General features: G+C 39.0%; 3 protein-coding genes across 5 annotated transcripts in view; 2 read left to right on the top strand and 1 right to left on the bottom strand.

The window, feature by feature from the left end:
* vsig10l2 (V-set and immunoglobulin domain containing 10 like 2) lies at window positions 1-10,350 on the top strand. The gene is made up of 12 exons (XM_088440801.1): window positions 1-49; window positions 1,359-1,706; window positions 2,313-2,588; window positions 2,842-3,117; window positions 4,647-4,916; window positions 5,744-6,001; window positions 6,073-6,363; window positions 6,431-6,784; window positions 8,505-8,627; window positions 8,710-8,734; window positions 8,819-8,919; window positions 10,087-10,350. The coding sequence occupies exons 1-12, from the start codon at window positions 1-3 to the stop codon at window positions 10,197-10,199; spliced, it is 2,484 nt and encodes an 827-aa protein (XP_088296927.1). The 3' UTR covers window positions 10,200-10,350.
* Window positions 9,874-20,856, bottom strand: chek1 (checkpoint kinase 1). 3 transcript variants are annotated; one of them, XM_088440814.1, is made up of 14 exons: window positions 16,765-16,891; window positions 16,574-16,640; window positions 16,087-16,201; window positions 15,892-16,000; window positions 15,712-15,776; window positions 15,559-15,628; window positions 14,340-14,528; window positions 14,109-14,213; window positions 13,959-14,042; window positions 13,846-13,897; window positions 13,596-13,764; window positions 13,213-13,344; window positions 12,555-12,656; window positions 9,874-10,734 (listed from the first exon to the last, which is right to left on the bottom strand). In XM_088440814.1, exons 2-14 carry the CDS (start codon window positions 16,636-16,638, stop codon window positions 10,639-10,641), a joined length of 1,353 nt encoding a protein of 450 aa, XP_088296940.1. In that variant the 5' UTR covers window positions 16,639-16,640; window positions 16,765-16,891; the 3' UTR covers window positions 9,874-10,638. The 3 variants fall into 3 exon arrangements, with proteins under 3 accessions (XP_088296940.1, XP_088296939.1, XP_088296938.1); XM_088440813.1 differs by lacking the exon at window positions 16,765-16,891 and adding an exon at window positions 20,797-20,856 and having other exon boundaries at window positions 13,959-14,213; XM_088440812.1 differs by having other exon boundaries at window positions 13,959-14,213.
* cfb (complement factor B) overlaps window positions 18,766-23,300 on the top strand; it is a 15,724-nt gene continuing 11,189 nt past the window's right edge. Inside the window, exons 1-3 of the mRNA XM_088440802.1 lie at window positions 18,766-18,853; window positions 19,007-19,213; window positions 19,288-19,473. Coding sequence (XP_088296928.1) covers window positions 18,799-18,853; window positions 19,007-19,213; window positions 19,288-19,473 — 448 coding nt within the window. The 5' untranslated portion in view covers window positions 18,766-18,798. The remainder of the gene's footprint in view (window positions 18,854-19,006; window positions 19,214-19,287; window positions 19,474-23,300) is intronic.

The following is a 23,300-nucleotide window of genomic DNA, read 5'->3' on the forward strand; positions in this document are numbered from 1 at the left end:
ATGCTGGCCCAACTTCTAGGGCTACTCTTTCTGTTTGACTCTGCAAACTGTAAGTATGTACATAGAATCGGGTTAAAAGAAATTTACATATTCTGTACACCCATTCAATGAGATTTGAATGGGTGGCAAACTCATATTCCTGTGGGAACTGTAATTGTCATTTTTGAACTGTAATTTAGTTTTCAATTGACTTCTCTTCAATCGATTATGTTTCTTGTGGCATGTGTGCTTAGTCGCCAGTGGTAATAATCTCCTGTAATAATCTAATAATGTAATAAAATAAAGACAGGAGTAATCTCCTGTCATTTACACCCAGATTTAAGAATATACAGCTGGGGTGCCCAAAATTTTAAAAGAGAAGGACTAGTAGAAGATGAAGAAGCATACAGTTGGCATCTATGAGCTACAGTGTGACTTTTGTCAGTCTAGTGGCGCTGAAAGCAACCGAATGATGGAAGAGAATCACAGATTAATTAAAAATATAGGAATTAATTAATTACAGAGGAAGGAAAAAGCTCCAGTCAAAAACTGAGGTCGTACAATGTCTTTTCAAGCAGTACAGTAAAATGCAAATAAAATTAAACGCAATAAAATGGTGCTGTAGGGTCTCACTTTGGACACAGAGGGGCACCCACATAATGACTTATGTCAGTGGTCTTCAACCTTTTTATCACCACAGACCAGTCAGCAATTGAGATTTGTACCAAAAAATACCTGGCACAAATGAAAATTTGAACGAGCTAAACGCATGCAGGGCGGCACTATATAACATGAAGATAAGAACTAATATTAGCTAGCATGTTATCCACAGTCACAAATTGTTGGATTAACAAACAAACTCATTTTGGGCATGTTATCATACATGAGTATTCTTACAAATAAAGTACAACTTACAGACAAAACGTGTGCGTCACCGACTGACTGCTCTCAAAAGCACACCATCCTTGTCACGACAAATTTAATATCAACAGTGGCCAGAGGTGGCGCCAAAAAAACAAAGATCAAGCCGAACAAAGCACAAATGAATGAACTGTTAAACTAAATCAGTTCCAAAACATTATTTTGGGTACAGCCCACGAGACCCAGTACTGCGCTGGGACCACTGACTTATTGACAACTCATTTAGTTGTCATGACGTCACGTCAAATATGCTGTGTGCCAAATGTCTGGCAATAGCACAGGCGGTATTGTGAATCTCTTAGGGTCAATCGAAGGATTTTATCTGCGCTGAGCAGTAGCACAACAAAGCTAGTTAAATCTTGAAATGCAATTAATTGTGTAACTTAAAACATGCGTGATACACAACACCGCTGTCTCTCTTGCACCCGTTTGCATGCATGTGTCTTCCCTTACTCCAGTGCAGTCCATTGATGGGGAGGTGGTGTACCAGGAAACCACGGTGTACGGCGTGGTAGGCAAAGCTGTGATTCTGGAGTGCGGGTCCACCTTACCTGACATGTATCTCTGGAGCTTCACCAAGCCCGGCACTGAAGCCCTCAAGTCAGTGGTATACAACTTGGGGCAAGGACCTAAGCTCCAGAAGATGGCCCAGACGCTTGGGGAGTTGACGGTCATCTTGAAAAGTGCCGACGTCAGCATCGACAAGCTTCCCGTGGCCGCTCAGGGCCTCTACACCTGCCAGGCCTTTTATGACTTAGAAAACACGCCCATAGTCTATTACTATTATGTGCATCTCATAGTACGAGGTAAAGCCAATAATCATAATTTTGTGTGGCAAACCCTAACCTCAAACTACCGTAATTTTTTGGTACAAGTCGATGTGTGGTTATAAATCGACCTCCGTGTGAACTGGAATTTGAGTGAATTTGACAAAAATCAGAGTATAAATTGATATATTGAAAAAATATACAAAGAACATTTTAAAGTTTCATATTACCACCATATACTAGTACCTTATAGTCCAGTGTGGCTTATCCGTGGCAAAAGATGTTTTTTTTGCTGCTGCGACTTATATACTAGTGCACCTTGTAGTCCGGAAAATAAGGTATATATAAGAACAATACTAATAATCATTTTACGCCTTGTACATGACATGACATAAGTAGCATTGTTGGTCAAACTCAGATATGGAGAGAAAATTGGTCTTGTTTTGAGTTATGGAGTCAGAAATTGACGCCCCAAATATGTGGGTTGTAACTTAGGAAAAAAAAAAACTCGACTTGTAAGCAAAAAACTATGGTAGGTCTCAAAATGATTGTAAATCAAAAATGCTTAATTCACTAAATGATTTGTTATCAATGAATCATTGCAGCTCTATGATAGAGACAATAAGAATGCTTTTACGTTCGTAGTTCCAGTAACGAAGCCGCACCTCCTGTTGAGCGATGACTCTCCAGTGGAAGGATCGACAATATGGCTGCGATGTAATTTGGACAATGGGACAGGGCCCATCCAATATGTGTGGCAACAAGAAAACAGTCAAGGAAGCATCTCAACGTTCACCCAGGGCAATACCAGCGTGGTCAACGTGACAGATGTAAACCGTAACCACACGGGCTGGTACCATTGTGTGGCCAGCAACGCAGTCAACAGTGAGCGCTCTGATCAGATTTGGATGGACATTATTTGTGAGTAGAGATCATTTTCTGGTGCAAATATGTGTGCATGAGGCCAGCAAATGCAGCGGGCCCCCGTGTTACGACATTAATCCGTTCCGCGGTTGGGGTCGTAAGACGTATAACGGGCAATTCAAACCTATGTTAAATAGCGAATGCGTTAAGAACCCAAAAGTTACCTTGTTGTTTTCAGACATTTCAGACGTTAGGTGATAAATTCCTTTTTAAATGTATCCACTGACAAAAAAACACATTTCTTTCCCAGTTGGTCCTGACATTCCCCAGATTGACGTGACTCCTGTCTTGATCAACGAGCGCGGTTACTCGGCCCTGGAGAGAGAGACCGTCTCTTTGCAGTGTCAAGCCCAGTCCAACCCACCCAGCCAGTACGTGTGGTTGTACAACAACTCGCAGCTGTACACCGGACCGCGGCTCACCATCACCAAGGTCCTTCGCATGCACACTGGCGACTACGCCTGCCTGGCGCAGAACACCTACCTCAACACGCGCTCCAGAAAAACAATCAGCCTGACTGTCTACTGTGAGTCTGAACGATAACGGCACTTAACTCGCTTGTGGTCTTCAGTCTTGGTACTGTTAATGGTAGAAAAAAGAACCAAATCACTCTGGTCATTCACACTTCAAGAGAAACGCTGAATCTTCACCATTTCTGATCTTCTTGACTGCACCTCTTCTGTTTTCTTTCCTGATGGACAATCTGGTTTCTTCGCTATCCCTTCGCATTATATCCACAAGCATTTGAAATATAAAATGCAGCACATTTCCACTCAAACAAACACACAGAGTAAGAAGGCAGTCCGGGCTGGTTCTGTTTGGAGCGTCTGGGAACTTGAAGGAACTCTTTGGCAAGTCCTTGCTGTAATGTCATAGCCATGACAAGTGACAATGGTAAGTGGCAGTGGTCACCTCCAAGGGCCAGTGCTTGACTTTGGCCAGATTTTTGTTTAACAGGTACAGTGTTCCCTCGCTATAATGCGGTTCACCTCCCATGGCCCATATACATCTCTGATATTAGTGAGAAACTTCTCCAGTAGTACATAGAACCGTAATTCCCCCAATCTCGGACGCACCTGTGTATAGGACGTACCCTTAATTTCCATGTCAAATTCTGGTATTTTCTATATTACCGCGCAAAAGACGCACCAACACTTTGGCAACAACGTAAGAGTTATAGCAGAACAGAATAAATCTCATCTTCTTGATTCTTCATATGTTTTTGTGTTCATATCCGGGAATAATATACTTCTTTTGGGTTAAGCATAATTCAGATTTCTAACATTCTGCGCGGTCAGTGAACGCAGCGCCACTGTAACATTGAATGCGGTCTAAGCAGTTGTTTTTCCTTTTTCTTGCGATGCTGCACGAGTCTTTTGCCAGAACTACCCGAAGTTGCGATCCATCCCTGTTCCATTAAGTTTGCGATTGCGTAAATATAAACAAGTCAAACTTTTAACAGCTTTAAACCTCGTATGTGAACAACAATGGACTCAGACATTGGTTCAGTCTGCTAGCTTCTTTTATTGAAAGTAATCCTCTAACAACCTCAGCTAACCCGAGCAACTGACCTCCGACCTCTAGCTCATCCAGTTACAGAAATAATTGTAAGAAGGAATATTGCCGATATGGAAATGTACATCTGCGTGTCAAAAAAAGTTGATGTGGCTGACACATCAATCTTCCTCAAATTATGTCAAATAAAAAATAATTCTAATCTTTAAATTACCGTTTGTAGAAAGCGGCCATACTTTTAGCCTTCATTTTTGGAAAACATGTATCTTATATTTGGGGGATTATAGTAGTTCCTAAACATTTTAAGTGTGCATGTTCGAATGTTTACAATGTTTGCAGAGTATTTTGTCACATATTTGTGAAACTACTACAATAATGTTTATTTATATGGTGCCAATACATCTCGGATATTTGGGTAGGTTTGGAAAGTTTCCCTGCGATGAACGGGGGTTCACTGTATATTCAGCATGACCATTGATGTTTTGTTTTTTTTCCCCTCATGCTTCACTGCCTTGTTATGCTGCCCTCTTGCTCCCACAGATCCACCAGATGGCTCTCCTTCCTGCTCTATGGATCCGGCAATGAATCACACCTCCCTGAGACTACAATGTTCCTGGGCTGGTGGGTTCCCTTCCGCACACGTTCACTGGACTCAACACTTGGGTCATACGGGAGAAGATAAGGACGACAGAGGGCACATTAGCAACATCTTGCAGCAGTCTGAAGACCTGGCTGGCAACAGTACCTTGTTTACATGTGTGGGTTCCCATCTGGCACTTAAAAAATCAGTGCAGTGCAGCACGCAGGCATGTGAGTTAATTCCTCTGAAATTCTACTTCTGCACCCAGGCACTTGAATCTTACGAACATATCAATGCTTTACTTAACTACTGTACATGACATGGAGTCCTAACAGAGGCGTGATATGCAAGTCACATCCTAATTTGAGTCATAATTCAGTCAGAAATTTTTATTATTTGGGATATTTTCAGCTTAAACCTGGGAGACACAATTGTGTTCTAGTTTTCCGGATCGGTCATGGTCTTGAGAACAATTTTTGCGGGTATTGGTCTCTTCTCAGAAACAAAGGCATTTCTACTTGGTCTTGACATGAAACAACAATTGCCATTTTGTTATCCATACGAATCATCTTCTTCTCTCCCTTTAACATCACTAGCAATCTTGGGATTGGCTAACCAATTAAAGTTTGAATCAAGCACTAAAACGCACAATAAATACGATATTGAAAGCACTCACATTAGATCAAGTCTTTCGCATGTCGCCATCTTGAAACCGTGAGACTGACCAATAGCAGACGAGCATCTTAGTGATGCGTTGCAGCGCTGGCATTTTGAAGCAACCTGAAAATAACAGCAATTACCTAAAAACGCGTGAATAGAGGCAAACACATACAACCACACAGGTCATGACAGTTGTTGACGCTATAACGTGGGAAAAAAAAGAGGGGATGAAAAAAAATAGTATTCCACTTCGTAACGTGAAATAAAACAAAGCCGGGGACGCCATAACCCGGGGTCCACTGTAATTACCTGTTACCACGTCATTTGACAACAGGAAAATCTCCACTTCTTTGCCTTTGCAAAATACTGTCTAAGCCTTGATTATTTTCCCCACCAGACCTTCCACCTTCAGAACCAGTGTGTTTAGCCTACATGACGACCGGCAAACAGTATCTCTTGTTGTCATGCTCATGGGACGGAGGGGAACCCAGTGCTTTGGTGTGGTGGGAGGGCCCCGATGGCCTTGGCACACCTGGGCAAGAGAACAGCAACATTCTCAACATACGCTATGGCACTGCCCACAGTGGAAGACCTTACATCTGCCATGCAAAGCATCCTCTTCTGGGCCAAACTAAGACCTGCAGACTCACGTTGGGTCAGTGCTCAGAGCATTTGCGCCATTGCTATGTGTTGGACATTGGCTCTCCACACTTGTCTTTTTTTCAGAGGCGCCTGTGTTGCTGACGCAACGGAGGCTTGTATCTGTGTACGAGGGGGCCGACGTGCAGCTTTCGTGCAACGTGAGGGCAAACTATCTTCCCACCAGTCAGATCACATGGTTCAATAATCGAGGTTTGGACATCCGAGACACATACAAGTACATGCTACTGAGGACATCAGCCTGGGCCAACCTTACCGTGCGAGACACAGATCAGAATCAGGATAGCGGCGAGTATAGGTGCGCCTCGAGCAATGCGGTGGGAGGAGCCGACCTCAACATTACTCTTGTTGTTCAGAGTAAGCGTCTTTCAAATATTTCCTTGAAGCAGCCACAATGTTGGGCTCTAACTGGTTTCCCTTTCAGAGCACCCCATGCCTCCCAACGCCACCCTGATCAAGGTGATGTACATCGGCCACTCGCGGAACGAGGTGGAGCTAGAGTGGAAGATGGAGGGCGATGCCCAACGAGGCTGGACCGGATTCATCGTGCAACACAAAGGTGCGAACGAGCAACTGGGGAGGAGAGCAAGCAACAACGACTCAACGGAGGGAACAGAAGAAAGGATCCGCGCTGAGGTCTGGCACCATAACATCATTCAGGATCCCGGTGTCAGGATTCACACCGTGGGCAGGCTGACACCCACTGCAAAGTACCAGTTCCGGGTTACACCTTTCAACCACAAAACCATTGGGCATCCCACAGCTGCAAAATCCCCAGGTAGATTAAAGAGCAAATCCTACACGGCATGAACATCCGTCAGGAATAAACAATCTTAATAACGCAGAGTTATAGGTTATGTTCAGACAGCAGTTTCTATAGACCCAATGCAGGTTGTTTTTTTTTATCCCTATGCAACCTGCATCTGATCTTTTCATGGCAATTTGAACAACACAGATGCATCTTTTTCAAATGAGACACAAGCGGCTATGTGGTCCCGAAAACGTTTGTCATGTTACTTCAGTGCGAATGGCCAGGTTGCGTTAATCTGACCCGCACATGACCAACAAGCAACAGACGTCACAGTTCTGCGCTTAAGGCGAAACCTCGTTGCGAAATTTGCGTATAAAGTCGCAGATCTCTCCCATCCTACTTTTGGCTTTTACCCACAAGCTAAAATGCCAAAATTCCATGCACACAAATGCACACGCAGGATAGTTTGGGTCATTTAATTTCACACGTCACATAGAGGTCACAAAGACTTATGAATTTGGAATTGTGAACGACATCACCCCAAAAAATATGGAATTGAGCAACAAGTCTTACTGTCTGAACATAAACCATAAGTTTTGACTGTTTACAGTTCAGCTTCTGATCCGAACTTAGGGAACACTAAAAGTATATGTTTCATTTTTTGAAATTGAATGCAAATGCAATTAAGACTATGATTGATTTAATCTGATGTAATGTCTTAATACTGTTCTTTTTCTTTATCTACTCAGGTGAAAGACTCAAGAATAATCCCACACATACACAAACAACACTCACTTTGTATTTCGCTTTTCCCCCCCGCTTCTTTTATTCCATTTCCCATGTGTGTTCCTCTTTCTTCTAAGACACAGATAACAACAATCCTACTCAGCTGATTGCTTGTTAAGCAGGGGTTTTAAGGTTTTATTATATCTACATAACGGATTCTTGTGAATAACAATACATTCCTGTTAATTCCCCAGGAAATTGTACAGCTTTCACATTCCCAGTGTTTTACAACTATCATTATACAATCTCATATATTTGGCTGCAGTTTTAATTGTGATCACGATATTGGCTGCCACGATGAATTAACATTTAAAAAGCCGGATTCAATACAGTCAAATCAAACACTTTGTCATACTATCGCCAGGTGGCAATGCCTCCCACGTTTGCATGACAAAATCCTATTTTTTCACCCTAATATATTATTTACCAGTATGAAATGGCATTGAGTTTCTCACCTGATTCCTAGTAAAGTGCTAGCTGTTAATTGAGACAGATTTTGAAAAATTCGATTGGAAAAAATTTGGAATAAATTCGGTTTGAAATGACCGAAAGACATTTTGACTGCTAATTGATTAAAATTTGCTTAAAAGTAAAAACTGTGCTTGTTCTAAGTCGGCTCATTCAGCAAGTAAGTTAGCCGTGTTGCCCTGTGTGCCAAGTTTTTGCCATTATTATGTACGTTATTTCTTTTAGTTCATTATTACTAAGCCTTTTTATATACTGCTTGTTTAAAAAAATGCCATGTTTGGCCATAATCATGCAGCCCAAATATGTGTGTGTGTGTGTGTATATATATATATATATATATATATATATATATATATATATATATATATATATATATATATATATATATATATATATATATATATATATATATATATACATACACACACACACAAATCAAACACAAACCCGCACAATAGCTTTGTTGCAACGTGTAAACTGTGATATGTTGCAGCCGAGCCACGCTCTACCAACTACCCTGCGGTGATCGGTGCAGCCATTGGCGGGATGCTTTTCGCAGCCGTCGCCACAGTGCTCGTGCTCATGTACATTTTTCGCAACCGCAACAACAACCCACGTGAGTCTCACTCACAAATAATTGAATGCTAACACTAAGATGAATGTACAAAATTCATGTTTCCTCTGTTGACTTTTTGCAGGACTACATGACATGTTTTTTGGCCTGTGAGTATTTACTGCATCAGCAAATAGTGACGTCCATTTTGGAGTGTACTTTAATTAAAGGATTCTTACGTTTTACTCTTCAAGGCATCACAGCCAGTCAAGGGAGAACATTAACTTACCAGAGGATGAGGTGGTCACTGGGACAGAGGAGGGAATACCAGATATGAGCAGCTCAACTAGCCCAGGCAAGCTGGCCATGTACACTTAACGGAACGCTTAAAAGATGTCACAAAGTCAGATGAAAAGAAACCAATTAGAGTAGTGAGGAGCTGTTGCGAAATTGAGTTCAAATTTGGCATGATTGAATGGCCTTGTTTGAGTGAGATTTTGAGGCAACAAGCCTACTTTGCGGAAATGACTTATTGTGGGGATTTTCCTGCGCCCCGCAGAAAAACGGGGTAACACTATTCCTGATATTATACAGCACGTGTTCTCAAAAGTGAGACTTTAACAAGATTTCTGCAGGTATAAACAAACCTAATTTAACGCTTTCTAAAACTGCAACAGGAAACGTACCATATTTTCTGCTCTATAAGGTGCACCTAAAAGCCTTAATTATTTTTTAAAAGCTGATGGTGCGCCTAATAATCAGGTGCGCCTTATATATGGATTAATACCGAGCTTGAGATTCGTAGATGGGGAATGAACTGATAAAGTAAGCTTTGCCTGTTTCTTTTGTGTGTTTAAAGTTGAACAAGGTTGCTCATATTGACATTGAGTTATTGTGCTAGTGAGAGTTTAGAGTTATTATTGTTATTACTTTGCGTATCACTATATTGTCATTGAAAAAGTTTAAAAATGTCATTAATTGAGGGTGCACCTTATAAACCGGTGCGCCTTATATATGGAAACTGTTGTAAAATATGTCAGTAATTGAGTGTGCGCCTTATAGTGCGGAAAATATGGTATTTATTTTTTTCTGAATGAAGAGCAAAATAATTGGAACATTGCTAAATTGGATTTTTGTGACTTCTTTGCAAAACATTGTATGTCATTATTTTTGTAACTTTTCATTCAGGTCTGTATTGTCATTAGTGATGCAATTTTATAACAGTTGGGCCAGAAATAAGTAAGATGATGTTACGTGAGCTATCTTCCGGAGCTGCTGAATAATATACACCAAGAAATACTCCAACAAATTGAATTGCAAAGTTTAATAAACCAGACACCAATAGCTCAGAACTCTGTTGTATTTCATTTTTTTCCTTCCCCATTCAAAAAAAGCTTTCTGCCGGTTAGTGGGTACTAGGCTGGGGAAGCACAGGGGTTACATTAAAAAAAAAAAAAAAAAAAAGTTTGAGAACCAACACAGATTTGCTGATCACCATTTTTTTTTTTTTTTTTTAATCTAGGTCTGAAAATACTCCGTGCGGCTTCCCCCTTGTCCACCGCCGGCCAAGCCCCCCCCACAGGCGACAACGACCCCGTCAATGTCACCATCACTGTCCAGGCGACAGGCTCCTAAAGCGTTTGGCTGGCTGGCACTAATGGAAGTTCTCATTTTTTGTGTTCTTTCAAGACTGCATCACTATCCTGCATCTGTTTATCATAAACAGGAAATCTGTTTTTTGAATCCTCTTGAAAAATAATTGCGTAATAAAGATTGTTTGGCATGAACATCTTTTTTTTCTAACTATTTAAGATTCTGAATAGTGACGTGAAGTAACATGAGAAGTCAGTCTTAGTCGGCTCAATTGAGATGCAAGCTCTCGAATGGATTGTTGGCCTACAGTGTTTCTGAATGCATAACGTGACAACAAGTAAGGAGGAAAAACTAAACGGAACAAACAAGCACATGAGCAGATAATTTAAATATATAGGCTTAACAAGAAAACAGCTACATATCAACAAGTACCTCCCGTCGTAACTGTAAATGTAATGTTTGTTTCTCACAGTCAGTGGCTTTAAGTGCCAGGGAAGGTAATCTTCTGAGTGCAGATGATGTTGCAGAGCTTCTGCTTTATCTTCAAGAAGAGACGTTTGAACTCCAGACCGTCACCCTGAACACACAAAATGACCATAGTGGAACAGTGTGTCGATCATCTCGTGTTCTTCTCTAAGTGAATGAGAATAAATCAATGTTCGCTCGAGGGATTTTTTTTTTCAGCAGCAAGGGCGGCTGTTCCAAAAACCCACCATGAACACAAATGACACTTGATGGAAGTTCATTGTTCAAAAATTGAAAAGGAAAAACAGACTGATTTGAAGGCGTCATCGTGTCATCATTATATACATATGCAATTATGTAAAATTGCTTACAGAGAAAATATTAATTATTTTAGATCAGGAGTATCAAACTCATTTCTGCTGGGGGCAATTTTGTCGCTACTGCTGATATGATGAGGAAACCAAGTCCATTTTAAATGGCCTCGCAGTAAGATTAGTGTCACCAACCAATTGATGGCTTAGTAGTTTTGAAATCAGAAGAAACAGTTTGTTGAATGATTAAGTTACTGTAAGAAACCAAACCAAAAAGTACTGCTCAATCTCTACTTTATTATATAATACACATGAGAAGTAACAATTCTGGAAAAGAGTTTAGCAAGGGTCATGGAAATCTGTATGATTTGTTTTCGTGGGACTTCTACTAGATTTGGCGGGCTGCATTTGGCCCCCGGGCCTTGAGTTTGACACCTGTGTTTTAGGTCAGTGGTTTTCAAATGGGGGTACTTGAAGGAATTTCAGGGGGTACTCTAGATTTTAAATAAAAGAAACAAACAAACAAGCAAAAATCCTTTAGAAATAATGATTACATGAATTAGTTGTTTCAAGAAAATATAAGTTCATAAAATAAATTTTATGGTCAGTAGGTTATTCAATTTACAATACTGTAAAACCCACATTCTCCCCCATACAAGAATGACCCAACTTGTCATGTGCCAACTCGTTACCTGTCAAGTCTACTATGATCCCAAAAGAGGACACTTTAAGTTGAATATTTTTTTCTGCGGACAAATAATTATTTCTTTTGGAGAACAGGTCTGACACTTTATGTTGATTATTTTGGGGAGAACAAATATTTATTAATAATTTAGTTAATGATTAATTTTTGTGACGAGAGCTCTACTGTAATCCCAAAACAGGACACTTTGTTTGATCATTTTCTGTGGACAAATATGTATGTATATATATTTTTTGGAGAACAGGTCTGACACTTTATATTGATTTTTTTTGTGGACAAATATTTATTAATAATTAAGTGATTTCTTTTTAAGAATTTTTAATAATATTTTTAATGATTTCTATTATTCAAAAGAGAAAAAATACAAATGAAATTTGAAATGGTCTAAAGTTCAACAAATCAGACACCCATAGTATGTTTAAAGTTTTTTTTTTTAAAACCCCTAATGCTTTGCACTGTTTAAGGGGTACTTGGCAGAAAAGATATTTCACAGGGTGTACATCACTTAAAAAAGGTTGAGAACCACTGTTTTAGATTATACCCCCCTGGCCTTAATTAACAAAATGGCCTGAATGTCACATATTGGCATAAAATGAACCTTCTGGTCTTACCGTAATGGCGAGAATTAAAGTGGGTAAAAGCGTGTCTGGGTTAATTGTGTGTGGCTCTGTAGTAACTTATTTAGACCAACAGGGAACGCTAACGTACCGCTAAAAAGTCCCACAATGCAGTTTGCTATTGCAGCGCACCGAGTTACATATGACATACTGTATATGGTATCTGCAGGTGCATAGCTTGCTAGTTCAGCGCTGAGCTTTCGAGAATTGATCTCCGGAAACAGCAGAGATGATTTAGGAGCGGCTTAGTAACTGTCGCAAACATACTGTGTAAACACGGATGGTATCCACTAAAACTTACCTTGGATAGCCTGAAGTCTAAGAGCACTTTTTGATTCATGTCAAACAAGTGGACTTTGAAAATCAGGTTGTTATTACGCTTGTCCAGTGTGCTCACAGTAATCTGAGGGACAAAAATAGGGTCAAATAGCTTTAAATAACACACATGCACACGGTCACACAATGTTCGAAAACTCTGCAGGCTGACAACTAATGTATTAGGGTACAAAAAAGCTGCCAGTTATATATATTTTAACTGCATAAATATATTTTATTTGATATATGCCGCCATGGACTGAGGAATTGTGTCAAATTTGTGAAAAGTTCCTGGCGCCGCCCCGCAATGTCCAGATAATTGCAGTACATCATATCTATTTTGTTATTGTTAATTTAAAAAAAATGAGCTTTGCGTCTACGTAGACATTAAAATACATTTTCATGCTTTCCAAAGTGACTTTAAGAAACAATTTTTTTTTAAAGAAAATAAGATCCCTGTGATTAACCTGCCCTTCCCAAATAAATAAATAAAACTCCACAAAATTAGGAAATTGCTCATCGGCATACACTTTGGTACCCTGTCCTCCCAAAGCAGGTCTGATCAGCATTTAAAAGTGTATAATGTAGTGCTTTTCCATGTAATCGATTTCAAAATGGACACCGTAAAAGAAGCATACACATACCTGATTGCTGCAGGTGAGTTTGTAGCATAGGACCAGACTATCACAAGCACTTTTTAGCGACGCCAGAGAGGTGTCAGCATTCACGGAGGTGAAGAAACGCGTCATTCGGCGCACTAATCTTTGCCATGGTGTCTGCGTCCGCAAAGGAGAGATCACAATACATTTTTCCGAAGAGGCATTTTGAAATTTTTCGGAACAAGAGACGTTCGCTAGCAGAACGCTGTATTTTAGCATATCGGTATTGTCATGGCACACAACCTACAAAAATGTCACCTAGGTATCCAAGTGATATTTTGAATTAGGCGCGGTGCCATGATACGTCTCTACTCTAAACTGCAGTCGTATAAAGGACAGGAAAATACTCTTAAAGGCCTTGGACTCACCTGACTGGCTCCGGGTGTTGCCAGCAGCTGACTACCCAGTAGCATGTGCTCGGGTTTGGTCGGCTGAGAGAAGCTGACCTGACAGTCTGACTGGTCAATGAGCAGCACGGCTTCCCAGCCTCCAACGGCAAGGTCGGGCTGGGAGCTGGAGAACTGTATCTTGTCGTCACTGAAATGGACAATACTCTAATGATGGTGTTAGGAGCACAAAAATAAGGATTAAAAAAAAAAGGTATAAAAAAAAAATCACCTCTCGTGTTTATTGACAGATGATCTTAAAGGACCTTGTGGCTCCTTTACACCTTCATAAAATAATTATTAAAAAGCTGTAAAGTTAAATTAAAGACTTCTTTTAAGAGTTACCTTCAGTGAACCAGCGGTCTTTCTGAATGTCCTCAATGGTGATCCGTTCTTCTAGTTTGGTCAAGAGTAACTTGGACAACAAACCTGCCAAAAACAAGATGAAGCAACACACAAAAAGAGCAAAGTATGACTTAGAACTTAAGGGCTTACTGAGAGGCATTGGCTGTATTTTCTTCCACGGAGACTGGTAGGTTTTCTTGTTTACCCAATCCAAATATTCCTGACATATTTCAGCAGGTTGGTCCCATGGCAATTCTGGGAGGGGAAAAGAAGAGATGCTTGGACCAAAACTTGGATGGCAGATTCCAAAGCTGTTGTCGCATGGTTTGGGATTCAGCAATACAAGTCACAGCAATACAAGTGGTTGACGGTTGAACTTACCTCCAGCCAGCATTGCCGTCAGCACAATTCCACAAGACCAAATGTCTGCTGGCTGAGCTTTGTACTGGGTTTGGCTCAGCACCTCTGGGGCGACATAAGGGAGAGTCCCGCAGAGTCGAGTCATGAGCCGCTCTCGTCCTTTGAAGCGAAACATCGTTGCGAGGCCAAAATCGGTCAGCTTGATGTTGTCTGGAAGGCCAAAGCAAAGTGCTCAAAATATCACTTCAAAGAAGGCAAACGCAGGTTGACTTTTTTTTTTTTTCCCCCAAATCAAAAACATACATTTCTGCTCATTCTTGTCAAATAAAGTAGCATTCTGTACAATGTAAAGTGTTACATGTTGGGCTGCACGATTATGGTAAAATAATAATCACAGATTTTTTTTTTTAATCCATATTGAAATCACAATCATCACGATTATTCATCATGTTTGGTTAAACATGTCTATTTAGTGCCTTTTTTAAAACAAGCAGTATATAAACTAGGCTTCAAGACTTGATACTTACAAATAATAATAACAAACTAAATTAATAAAGTAAATAATAATTAACGGCAAAAACCTGGCAAACAGGGCAACACAGCTAACTTACTTGCTGCAAACCAATGGAAAAAATAAGCCTACTTACAATCAAGCACATTATTTACTTTTAAGCCAATTTTAATCAATTAGCAGTCAAAAGGTCATTTTCAGTCATTTCAAACCGAATGTATTCCAATTTTTTGTCAATCGGATTTTTCAAAATGGGTCTCAATTGACAACTAGCACTGTAAATACTAGGAATCAGGTGAGAAACTCAACGCCATTTGAGCCTATATTAGGCTTTTATCATGCAAACATTTGGGAAACATTGCCCCCTGGTGGTAGCGCTTGATTTGACTTGAAATTAAAAAAAAGTGCTTGACTTTTAAGTTGAAACCATAAAAAGTAAATAACTCTATTTTTTATTCAAATCAAGCTTAACGTAACTTAAGAATAAAAACAAAAATTCTGAAATTTAACTTATTTTTTATTTAATTTGGAATAAAAACAAAATATTCCAAATTTACCCAGCGTCAGTAGAATGTCTTCTCAAGTCAACTTAAACTATAAACAAAACGGTTACAAGCGATGTATAAACAGCCATTACATTTTTTTGAAAACGCAGATGCCCATAACTGTCAAATACCAAATATAAGTGCATATAATCGGTCTATCCCAAAGGAAAACAGCAATTTTTACCTTTGTCATCCAGCAAAATATTCTCTGGCTTTATGTCTCTGTGGGTAATGCCAAGCTTATGGAGATACTCCTGCAGAAAGAATCTAGTGAGAATTTCCTGAAAGCTGAAACAGGGTTGTATCGTCAACACACACACAAACATAGTTCTCTTACCATGGCACCTATAAGTTGCTGGAAAAATCGGTGAGCGTCTTTCTCTTTCATTCCGACATCTGGCTCTGAAGACAAAAGTTTCATTTGTGACATTTAATCACAAGAGGTGATTTTCCAAAATAAAATCTAATTCCTTCTCTCATGTAGGCGTTTCATGTAAGAAACCATTTCGTGTCTCACCGATGCGGTCGAACAGCTCGCCTCCGGTGCAATACTCCAAAAAGAGGTAGACTGTAGTTCCTTCCTTTCGATGGCCAAAGAAACGCACAATGTTGCTGTGGCGCAGCATCTGAAAACAATGCAAACGTAGATCACACATAAACTAATTGATTTCATCATTAAGCTTCACAAATTTGCTCGGAGGTCGCATCCTGCCTTGTGCACGCAGATTTCCTTCTTGACATTTTCCTCACATTCTTTAGCCTGCAAGGTGTTGATCACTTTGACTGCGACCGCCTCCTCCGTCTGTCTGTTTACTAACAGTCTCACTCTAACCACATGAACACAACAAAGAGGAACATCAAAAGGGGTAAGGGGGCCTCCTCCTAGTTTGCAAAAGCCTCATTGCCCAAATACTGGTCAGTTTTATTTACATTAGAAGTAGAATTTCAACTTTTATTTTGGTTCCACTTTTTCTTAACTTTTACATGCAATGCATTTAACATTTTACGCATCATTAACATTTTACGCATCATGTAGTTTTCTTTTCATATTACAATCACATACATGAAGCTTCTACTTTGAGTCTAAACGGTTTATATGAACCTTTTTCAGGAAACGTCAAAAAGCTAATAGGTTTAATTTCAAGTGCAAGCAAAGCAAACAACATTTTCTAACGACATGAAACAAAAATAAATCATACTCTCCATAGGATCCTTCACCGAGTGTCTGCACAATATCCCAGTCTTGCACAAACGGCACCGCCATACCTTAAATAAACACAAAAACGCACATTTTTAACAGAACAATTCGTATCTCTTAAACACAAATATACAGCCAACTAAAAACTAAACTAAAAAAGCATTTTAAGTTGCTTCGCTAGTGGCTACGTACCCGCAAAACCAGCACTGTGTCTTAACTTTCAAAGAGTTTTACTCGTGTTTAACTGACTGATGAAACGAATCAAAGCGGTAACGACCGTGAGTCGGAAAACAAGTTGGCGCGCTAATGTTTTGCCAACGTACTTCCGCCATTTTACTATTTCCGTTTCCGTTTCGGAATCTGCAATAAAATTTTTCATCGCGGTGCATTCCTAAGTAAAACACAAATTTTTGATTTGAAGCAAGGGAATTTGGATGTTTTATGTAGAGGCTGTATCGATAGACCAATATCTACCATCTATCAACACCTTTTTTAAAAGAAGGAGAAAGATAGACCAAGTTAACAGCTCACCGGATACAGAAGTCGGAATGCATCGTAGATAAAACTACATTAACGTAGTGACTGCAGTTATAGACTAGGGTCAGGCCAGCCTTCATTAGCAAAGACGAAGCCAAGCTCCAACTGCGATTGAAATACTGTGCATTACGGTAATACGCCGAAAATGAGCGCAGTTGACCACCTTCAAATTAAAAGAGACAATTGCTATGCCATCGACTGCAATTACACCGGTTAAAAAAAATCATACAAAAGACACAAACGCGATATCCTGTAACCACACAACATACAAGGAATACTATAGCACTCCAGATATCAGCATAGGTACTTTCATCCAGATATTTAAAATGTGTTATCCCACTACCAACCGTTCTATTCATTTAAAAATAAAAAGCCTCTAAATTCTGCAGCTTCAATCATTACACTCAATTAAAAAAAAAGAAAAAAAACATTTTCAAAATGTGTTTCCTCACAACCAGGCCAGTTCTGTGGAAAACAAGAGACCCCTAGGTGTCCAGCAAATTGACATGTGAAACTAGAGCTGATGTTGCAATTAAAAAAAGAGCTCAGAATTTTGCAACTTTGACCAGTATATCTAAATTTATTTTAAAAAACAAATAAATAATACAATTTCAAAATTCGTTATCCTGCGACCTGACCCAATTCTTGGGAAAACTACGCCTTTGGTGCCTTTTCTGAAAGCAATAAAATACTTACTAGATATATGAACTACTACAAAGTCCTTGTGTGCTCAGTGGAGTACATCATGGCCTTTCCACTAATGTCTCATGTGTTTGTTTGGGATGCAGTTAACTTTCCTGTCATGCTGAGTCAAAATGAATGCAACAGTGGACACAAATCAATAGGCTGTGTCTCAGGAAGATATACAGTAATTTGTGTGTTGCCAGTATCACATTCCACATTGTCAAAGAATGGAGTTCCAATGAATCCACTATTCACTTTCAACATCGCTCCTTTTTGTATTACAGCAGCACAATGAGGTGAGTACAAAACTTTGCCAAACTTAACCTTATTCTACCCAAACTTGAGTTAAGATTGTCTTTTAGAACTTGTCCTCCTCTTTCAGTTAAAAAAAAAAATAGAAACTTTGCTGCAGGACTGGGGGATTTCCTAGAGGTTCAGTTGAACCTACGCGGTGTGCGGTCAATACTTGACCAGCGTGTAAACAAATCCACGCTCAATTCCACCACAGGTTTTGGGAAATGATGAGGTGAGTGTACTTTATTTTTTTTAGGCAAGTGTTTGTATAGCAGGAAATGGGAAGATAGACAAAGGTGACATCATTAATATAATGGTTATACAATAGACATCATTCCCACAGCAAGACTATATCCAAAAAACCATGATTTAATTGTATTTTATTCAAAAGTCAAATTCCAGTGTATGCCTATTAGAGCAATATGGATTAATGATCATTATTCCAATACAAAAATAAAAACATTTACTTTCATTTTGCATGCAACCAAGATATTTCAACCAAATCATTGTGAGTCTAAGATACATTGCAACATTAAAAAGTTTTCTGGGTCTTCTCTGACAGTAATATTGATCTAATTTTATTTGTTCTGAAGTTAATAAGTAACAGCTTGATTTTTTTTTTTTTTTTTTTTTTGCTGTGCGAGTTGATAAAAGCCCATCTACAGCAGAACGTTTCATTTTTTGGGTTCTTTGCCTGTTGAAGCTTCCAACATGCAGGAATCTGTTCACTGGGTCGGCTGTGCGGCACTTTTATGTCTCCTAATAGGTGAATTCTGTGTGACGTTTTATAGAGATAGAGATGTCATCATTTTAAAATGCTAACATTACATATCACACGACATACAATGGGAGTATGTATTTCAATTTCTTAGTGTACGCTCAGGTTTACGATGACTATTAACTCCGTTTTTCATTTCAGCTGGAGAAGTGTGGTGTGATTGTACCAAGGACAATATGGAGATGGAGGGAGGTTATTACACACTGACAAAAGGACTAAATACAAGCAGCATGCTGGTCTACCATTGTCCTGAGGGTTACTATCCTTATCCCTCCAGAAGGCGCGTTTGTCTGCTCAGTGGCAAATGGAACGAACAACCCCTACGGTCGAAACCTCAGACATGTCGATGTGAGTGACACCAAAATGAAATATCGCTTGCCTCATGACGTAATTAATTTGAATTCCGGTTTCTCTACGCATAGTGGTTGAGTGTCCGAACCCCTTTGTGCTGATGCACGGCAGCGTTTTTCCACCTCAGGAGAAATACTTTGTAGACAATGAGACCACGTATGAGTGTTACTCCGGCTACACGTTGCGAGGCTCAGCCAACCGGATCTGCTTACCCAACGGCAAGTGGAGTGGGTCCACTCCAATCTGCAGCCGTGACTGTGAGTCTACTTTTTGGATTTTGAGATGTTTTCTAAAGTGGAACCCCTAAAGTCATTACATTCAACCAAAATTTAAGAGCTTGCTGCCAAAAAACTATGGTGATACAATCATAAACCCATTTATGGAGGTGTCAGTGCACCCTCCAGTGGTACATCAATAATTCTCTCACTGAATTCAGTTGTATTTAACTTTTGTTTTAGCTCAATATATTTAATCTTAAGTGTTTGATTTAAAGGGACAAAATGTAAGATTTAGACTGTTTTTCATTAAAAATGAATACATGAAATGATTATAAATTCCAAAACTTGCCAATAAATCTGTTCTTAAAGGGACAGTGTGTAAGATTCAGACTGTTTTTCATTACGGCCAGCAGGAGGTGCCGCAGGGGCTACATTTCCCATTGTCCTTAGCGATAACATAGCCGCCTCTGGAGAAGAGCCACCCCTCATGTAATATCATTTAATGATAACTATACCTATGATTATATTTAAAACACACTGTTGGTCATTAAAAACACATTCATTTGTAAGTTTATGAAATTTAAAATCATTTAATGTATTCTCTTCTCCGAAGGCTGCCATGCACCTGCAGCATCTCCTGCTGTCTGTAATGAAAAACGGTCTCAATCTTACACATTGTCCCTTTAAAACATATAATTAGAATTTCAGTAAATGTGTATATGCTGTACCTCAACTTTCTACCACTTTTTGGTCACTGATTGGGGAATTGGTTATTTAAATTTATTTTCTAATGCTTTTGTGCTGTGCTTGAGGAGTGTCTCAAATAGACTGGTTGTGAATTAACACCTATTTTCCCAAACCTTTCCTGGAATTGACCTGAAAGTTTACAAATAAACCGCTTGTATTCTTAATGACCATTTGAACCCTATAAAAGCCTGAAACGTAATTATTAATTCGTTATTTTTAATGTCTAGGCTTGATCTGCATGAAGCATTTGTATTGTATTTTTACAAGGTTGCTCTACAAACTATAATGGCCGGCAAAAAAAATCAATAAATAACTAGACCCAGACAAACTGAAAAAGGAGTGAATGTTGAAGATAAGTTTAATAACAAATGGAGCACGAATAGACATGAGAGAAAACAAAGTTTACAATCAAGAAAAAAAACATGGCAGAATAAGAACTATTCAAAGTAGGCTATCAACTTAAAACGCCACAACGGAGTAACGAAAACTGCCGAAGAAATAATCTCAATCGAACGAGGACACAGCGGAAAACCTTGTATCTAAAAACCTTGAATCTCGGAAAAAAAAAAAAAAACGAAGAACAGAGGTAAAGCAACAAAAAGGGCTGATACTCACACGGAAGGTGAGGGTTGAATCGCAGAGTTTGCAGGTGCGCAGCCCAAAGCTCCGCTCCGCTAACCGTGACAATGCAGCCCTGCAATACAAAACACGACCACATGGGGGAGACCCCGAACGACACATAACACAAACACGTTTTTCGGATACAACCGTTAAGTGGTTTGTGCATACAGTACTTCTTTTTTTTAAATTCAGATATCCACTCCAAAATCATGTCAAAAACCCGTTTATTTTGCTCCAAAAAAAAAAGAGGGCAGTCATTGCTGCAGTATCCGCCATTGTTTGTCTGGTCTAAAGACCATTGCACGCTCCTCTCTTTTCTCGTCCTCAGTGCAGTCTTGAAGACGACATTGCATTGCCCGCAAGTTATAAGAGAACCCGTATGTTTCGCTGTAGTTAGGAAATATTTTTTTCCCAATTCACGGCATCTATCCAGCTATCCATTTTCTATAGCCGGTTATCCTCACTATACTGTGGGGTCGCTGGCGTGCTGGTGCCTATCCCAGCTGTTTTCTGGCAGTAGGTCGAGTACAACCTGAACTGGTTGCCAGCCATTTGCAGGGCACACAGAGACAAACAACCATTCGCACTAACACAGTGGGAGTGTCCAATTCCCCTACTTCACGACACATAATTACATTAAAAAAAAAAAAAAAAGCAATAGCGAGATGTACTGTATTTTTACATACTGTACTGCGTCTTCCCTGTTCAGCAAATAGGCTACAAGTGTTAGAAAATTGTGAGTTTCTGGGAATTTTACAATTATACATTTCATTTATGCTTGCATATTACACTTGATTTACATATTTATAACAGCCGTTTCTTATTATTGTGAGAAATTATTCACATGATCAGTGTCTTCACGTAAAAGGATAAAACTTTTAACTAACTAATAACAATAACACTATGAGAGATACTTCAAGCATATTCATCATTTAAGAAGTGTGTATCAAACTGGTAGCCTTTCTTATCTCAAAAAGGATGCTGATCCTGCTCTACACTATCTATCTATCTATCTATCTATCTATCTATCTATCTATCTATCTATCTATCTATCTATCTATCTATCTATCTATCTATCTATCTATCTATCTATCTATCTATCTATCTATCTATCTATCTATCTATCTATCTATCTATCTATCTATCTATCTATCTATCTATCTATCTATCTATCTATCTATCTATCTATCTATCTATCTATCTATCTACCTACCTATCTATCTATCTATCTATCTATCTATCTATCTATCTATCTATCTATCTATCTATCTATCTATCTATCTATCTATCTATACACGCATGCACACACACAGACACACACACAAACACACACGCACACACACACAGCCAATGAAAATGTGCTTCATTGCGGAATGATTCATCCCTAACAACTTCCAAGAATTGGGTGCACGTCAGGGCCAGGACAAAGTGAGTTTATTCACGATTGCTCAGGGTCACAAGAATGGTATTCTTTTGGAAAATTTCTTGATTTATTATTTTAAAATTTAAGAACAATCAAAGAAAAAAAGAGCAAGCAGAGTACAGCTTGAATTATGAATTAGCTTGTCTTCAACATCATTATCATCTTTATCTTTTTCTAAAATGGGTGGTATAACAAAATAATAAGCATATTTATTTATTTTATTTATTTTATTTATTTTATTTATTTATTTATTTATTTAAATTTAATAAGCATATTTTGTAGCTTGCACATACGTGTCTCTTACATATTGTACAAATGAGATAAAATGCACATTTTTAGATGCGTCAACAAGTCTGCAATCTCTGTATGTCTGTATGACGACTAGTGAGTCTTTCATCAGATCCTAATTGTGATTCACCTCTAAAATTTGGAAAAAAAAATACGTCGTCGCTGGATCCCATTCAGAATGGGATACATTATGCTTTGGACACGTAAATGCACAAAGACAATTTGCCCAAGTTAATGGGTTTGTAAAAATCTATCCATGTCTCTTACCATGGTAATCTCATCAAATGTCCTCTTTCTGAAGATGGAGTAAATGGGCTCCAAAGAGCCAATAGCCATCTGAATCCCTTCTGCAGTAAAATGGGAAAATCTAAAACCGTAAAGGGCAAAGATTCAATAATTCTTATTTGCTAATGTGTTGTCCCTTAGTCTTTCTCCTGTATATCCTCCTTTTAATTTACTTGTACCCTTCAATCTCCATATTCTCGATTTGCTTTGTACCACCACATCCACAGTTATGGCATGGGATGCTGAAAAAAAAAACATGTGGAGTAAAATTTCAACAAAGCCATATAAAAAAAAAAACAGAAAATACACACATAACAGCTGCATGCATGGTATGACAAAAAAACTAAAACATAAAAAATTAAGGGGTGTCATTATGCAAGAACGCAAATTAAACAGGCTATAGTGATATGCAGGGCTAGTAGTACCATCATACTTTCACCTGTAAAATCAAATGGAACCTCCATCACAGTATACCAAGAGTACTGCAAATATACCAGAACAC

This window comes from Hippichthys cyanospilos, chromosome 18 (assembly GCF_059441005.1).
Source record: "Hippichthys cyanospilos isolate Australia breed blue-spotted pipefish chromosome 18, RoL_Hcya_1.0, whole genome shotgun sequence".
NCBI lineage: Eukaryota > Metazoa > Chordata > Actinopteri > Syngnathiformes > Syngnathidae > Hippichthys > Hippichthys cyanospilos.

Coding starts and splice junctions, on each gene's coding strand:
- vsig10l2 (XM_088440801.1), top strand. CDS start 1: ATGCTGGCCCAACTTCTAGGGCTACTCTTTCTGTTTGACTCTGCAAAC. Junction 4,917..5,743: donor GCAGTGCAGCACGCAGGCAT/GTGAGTTAATTC, acceptor TTTCCCCACCAG/ACCTTCCACCTTCAGAACCA. Junction 8,920..10,086: donor GAGCAGCTCAACTAGCCCAG/GCAAGCTGGCCA, acceptor TTTTTAATCTAG/GTCTGAAAATACTCCGTGCG.
- chek1 (XM_088440813.1), bottom strand. CDS start 16,638: ATGGCGGTGCCGTTTGTGCAAGACTGGGATATTGTGCAGACACTCGGT. Junction 16,202..16,573: donor GGTGAAGGATCCTATGGAGA/GTATGATTTATT, acceptor TCATGTGGTTAG/AGTGAGACTGTTAGTAAACA. Junction 10,735..12,554: donor TAGACTTCAGGCTATCCAAG/GTAAGTTTTAGT, acceptor TTGTGTGTTCAG/GGTGACGGTCTGGAGTTCAA.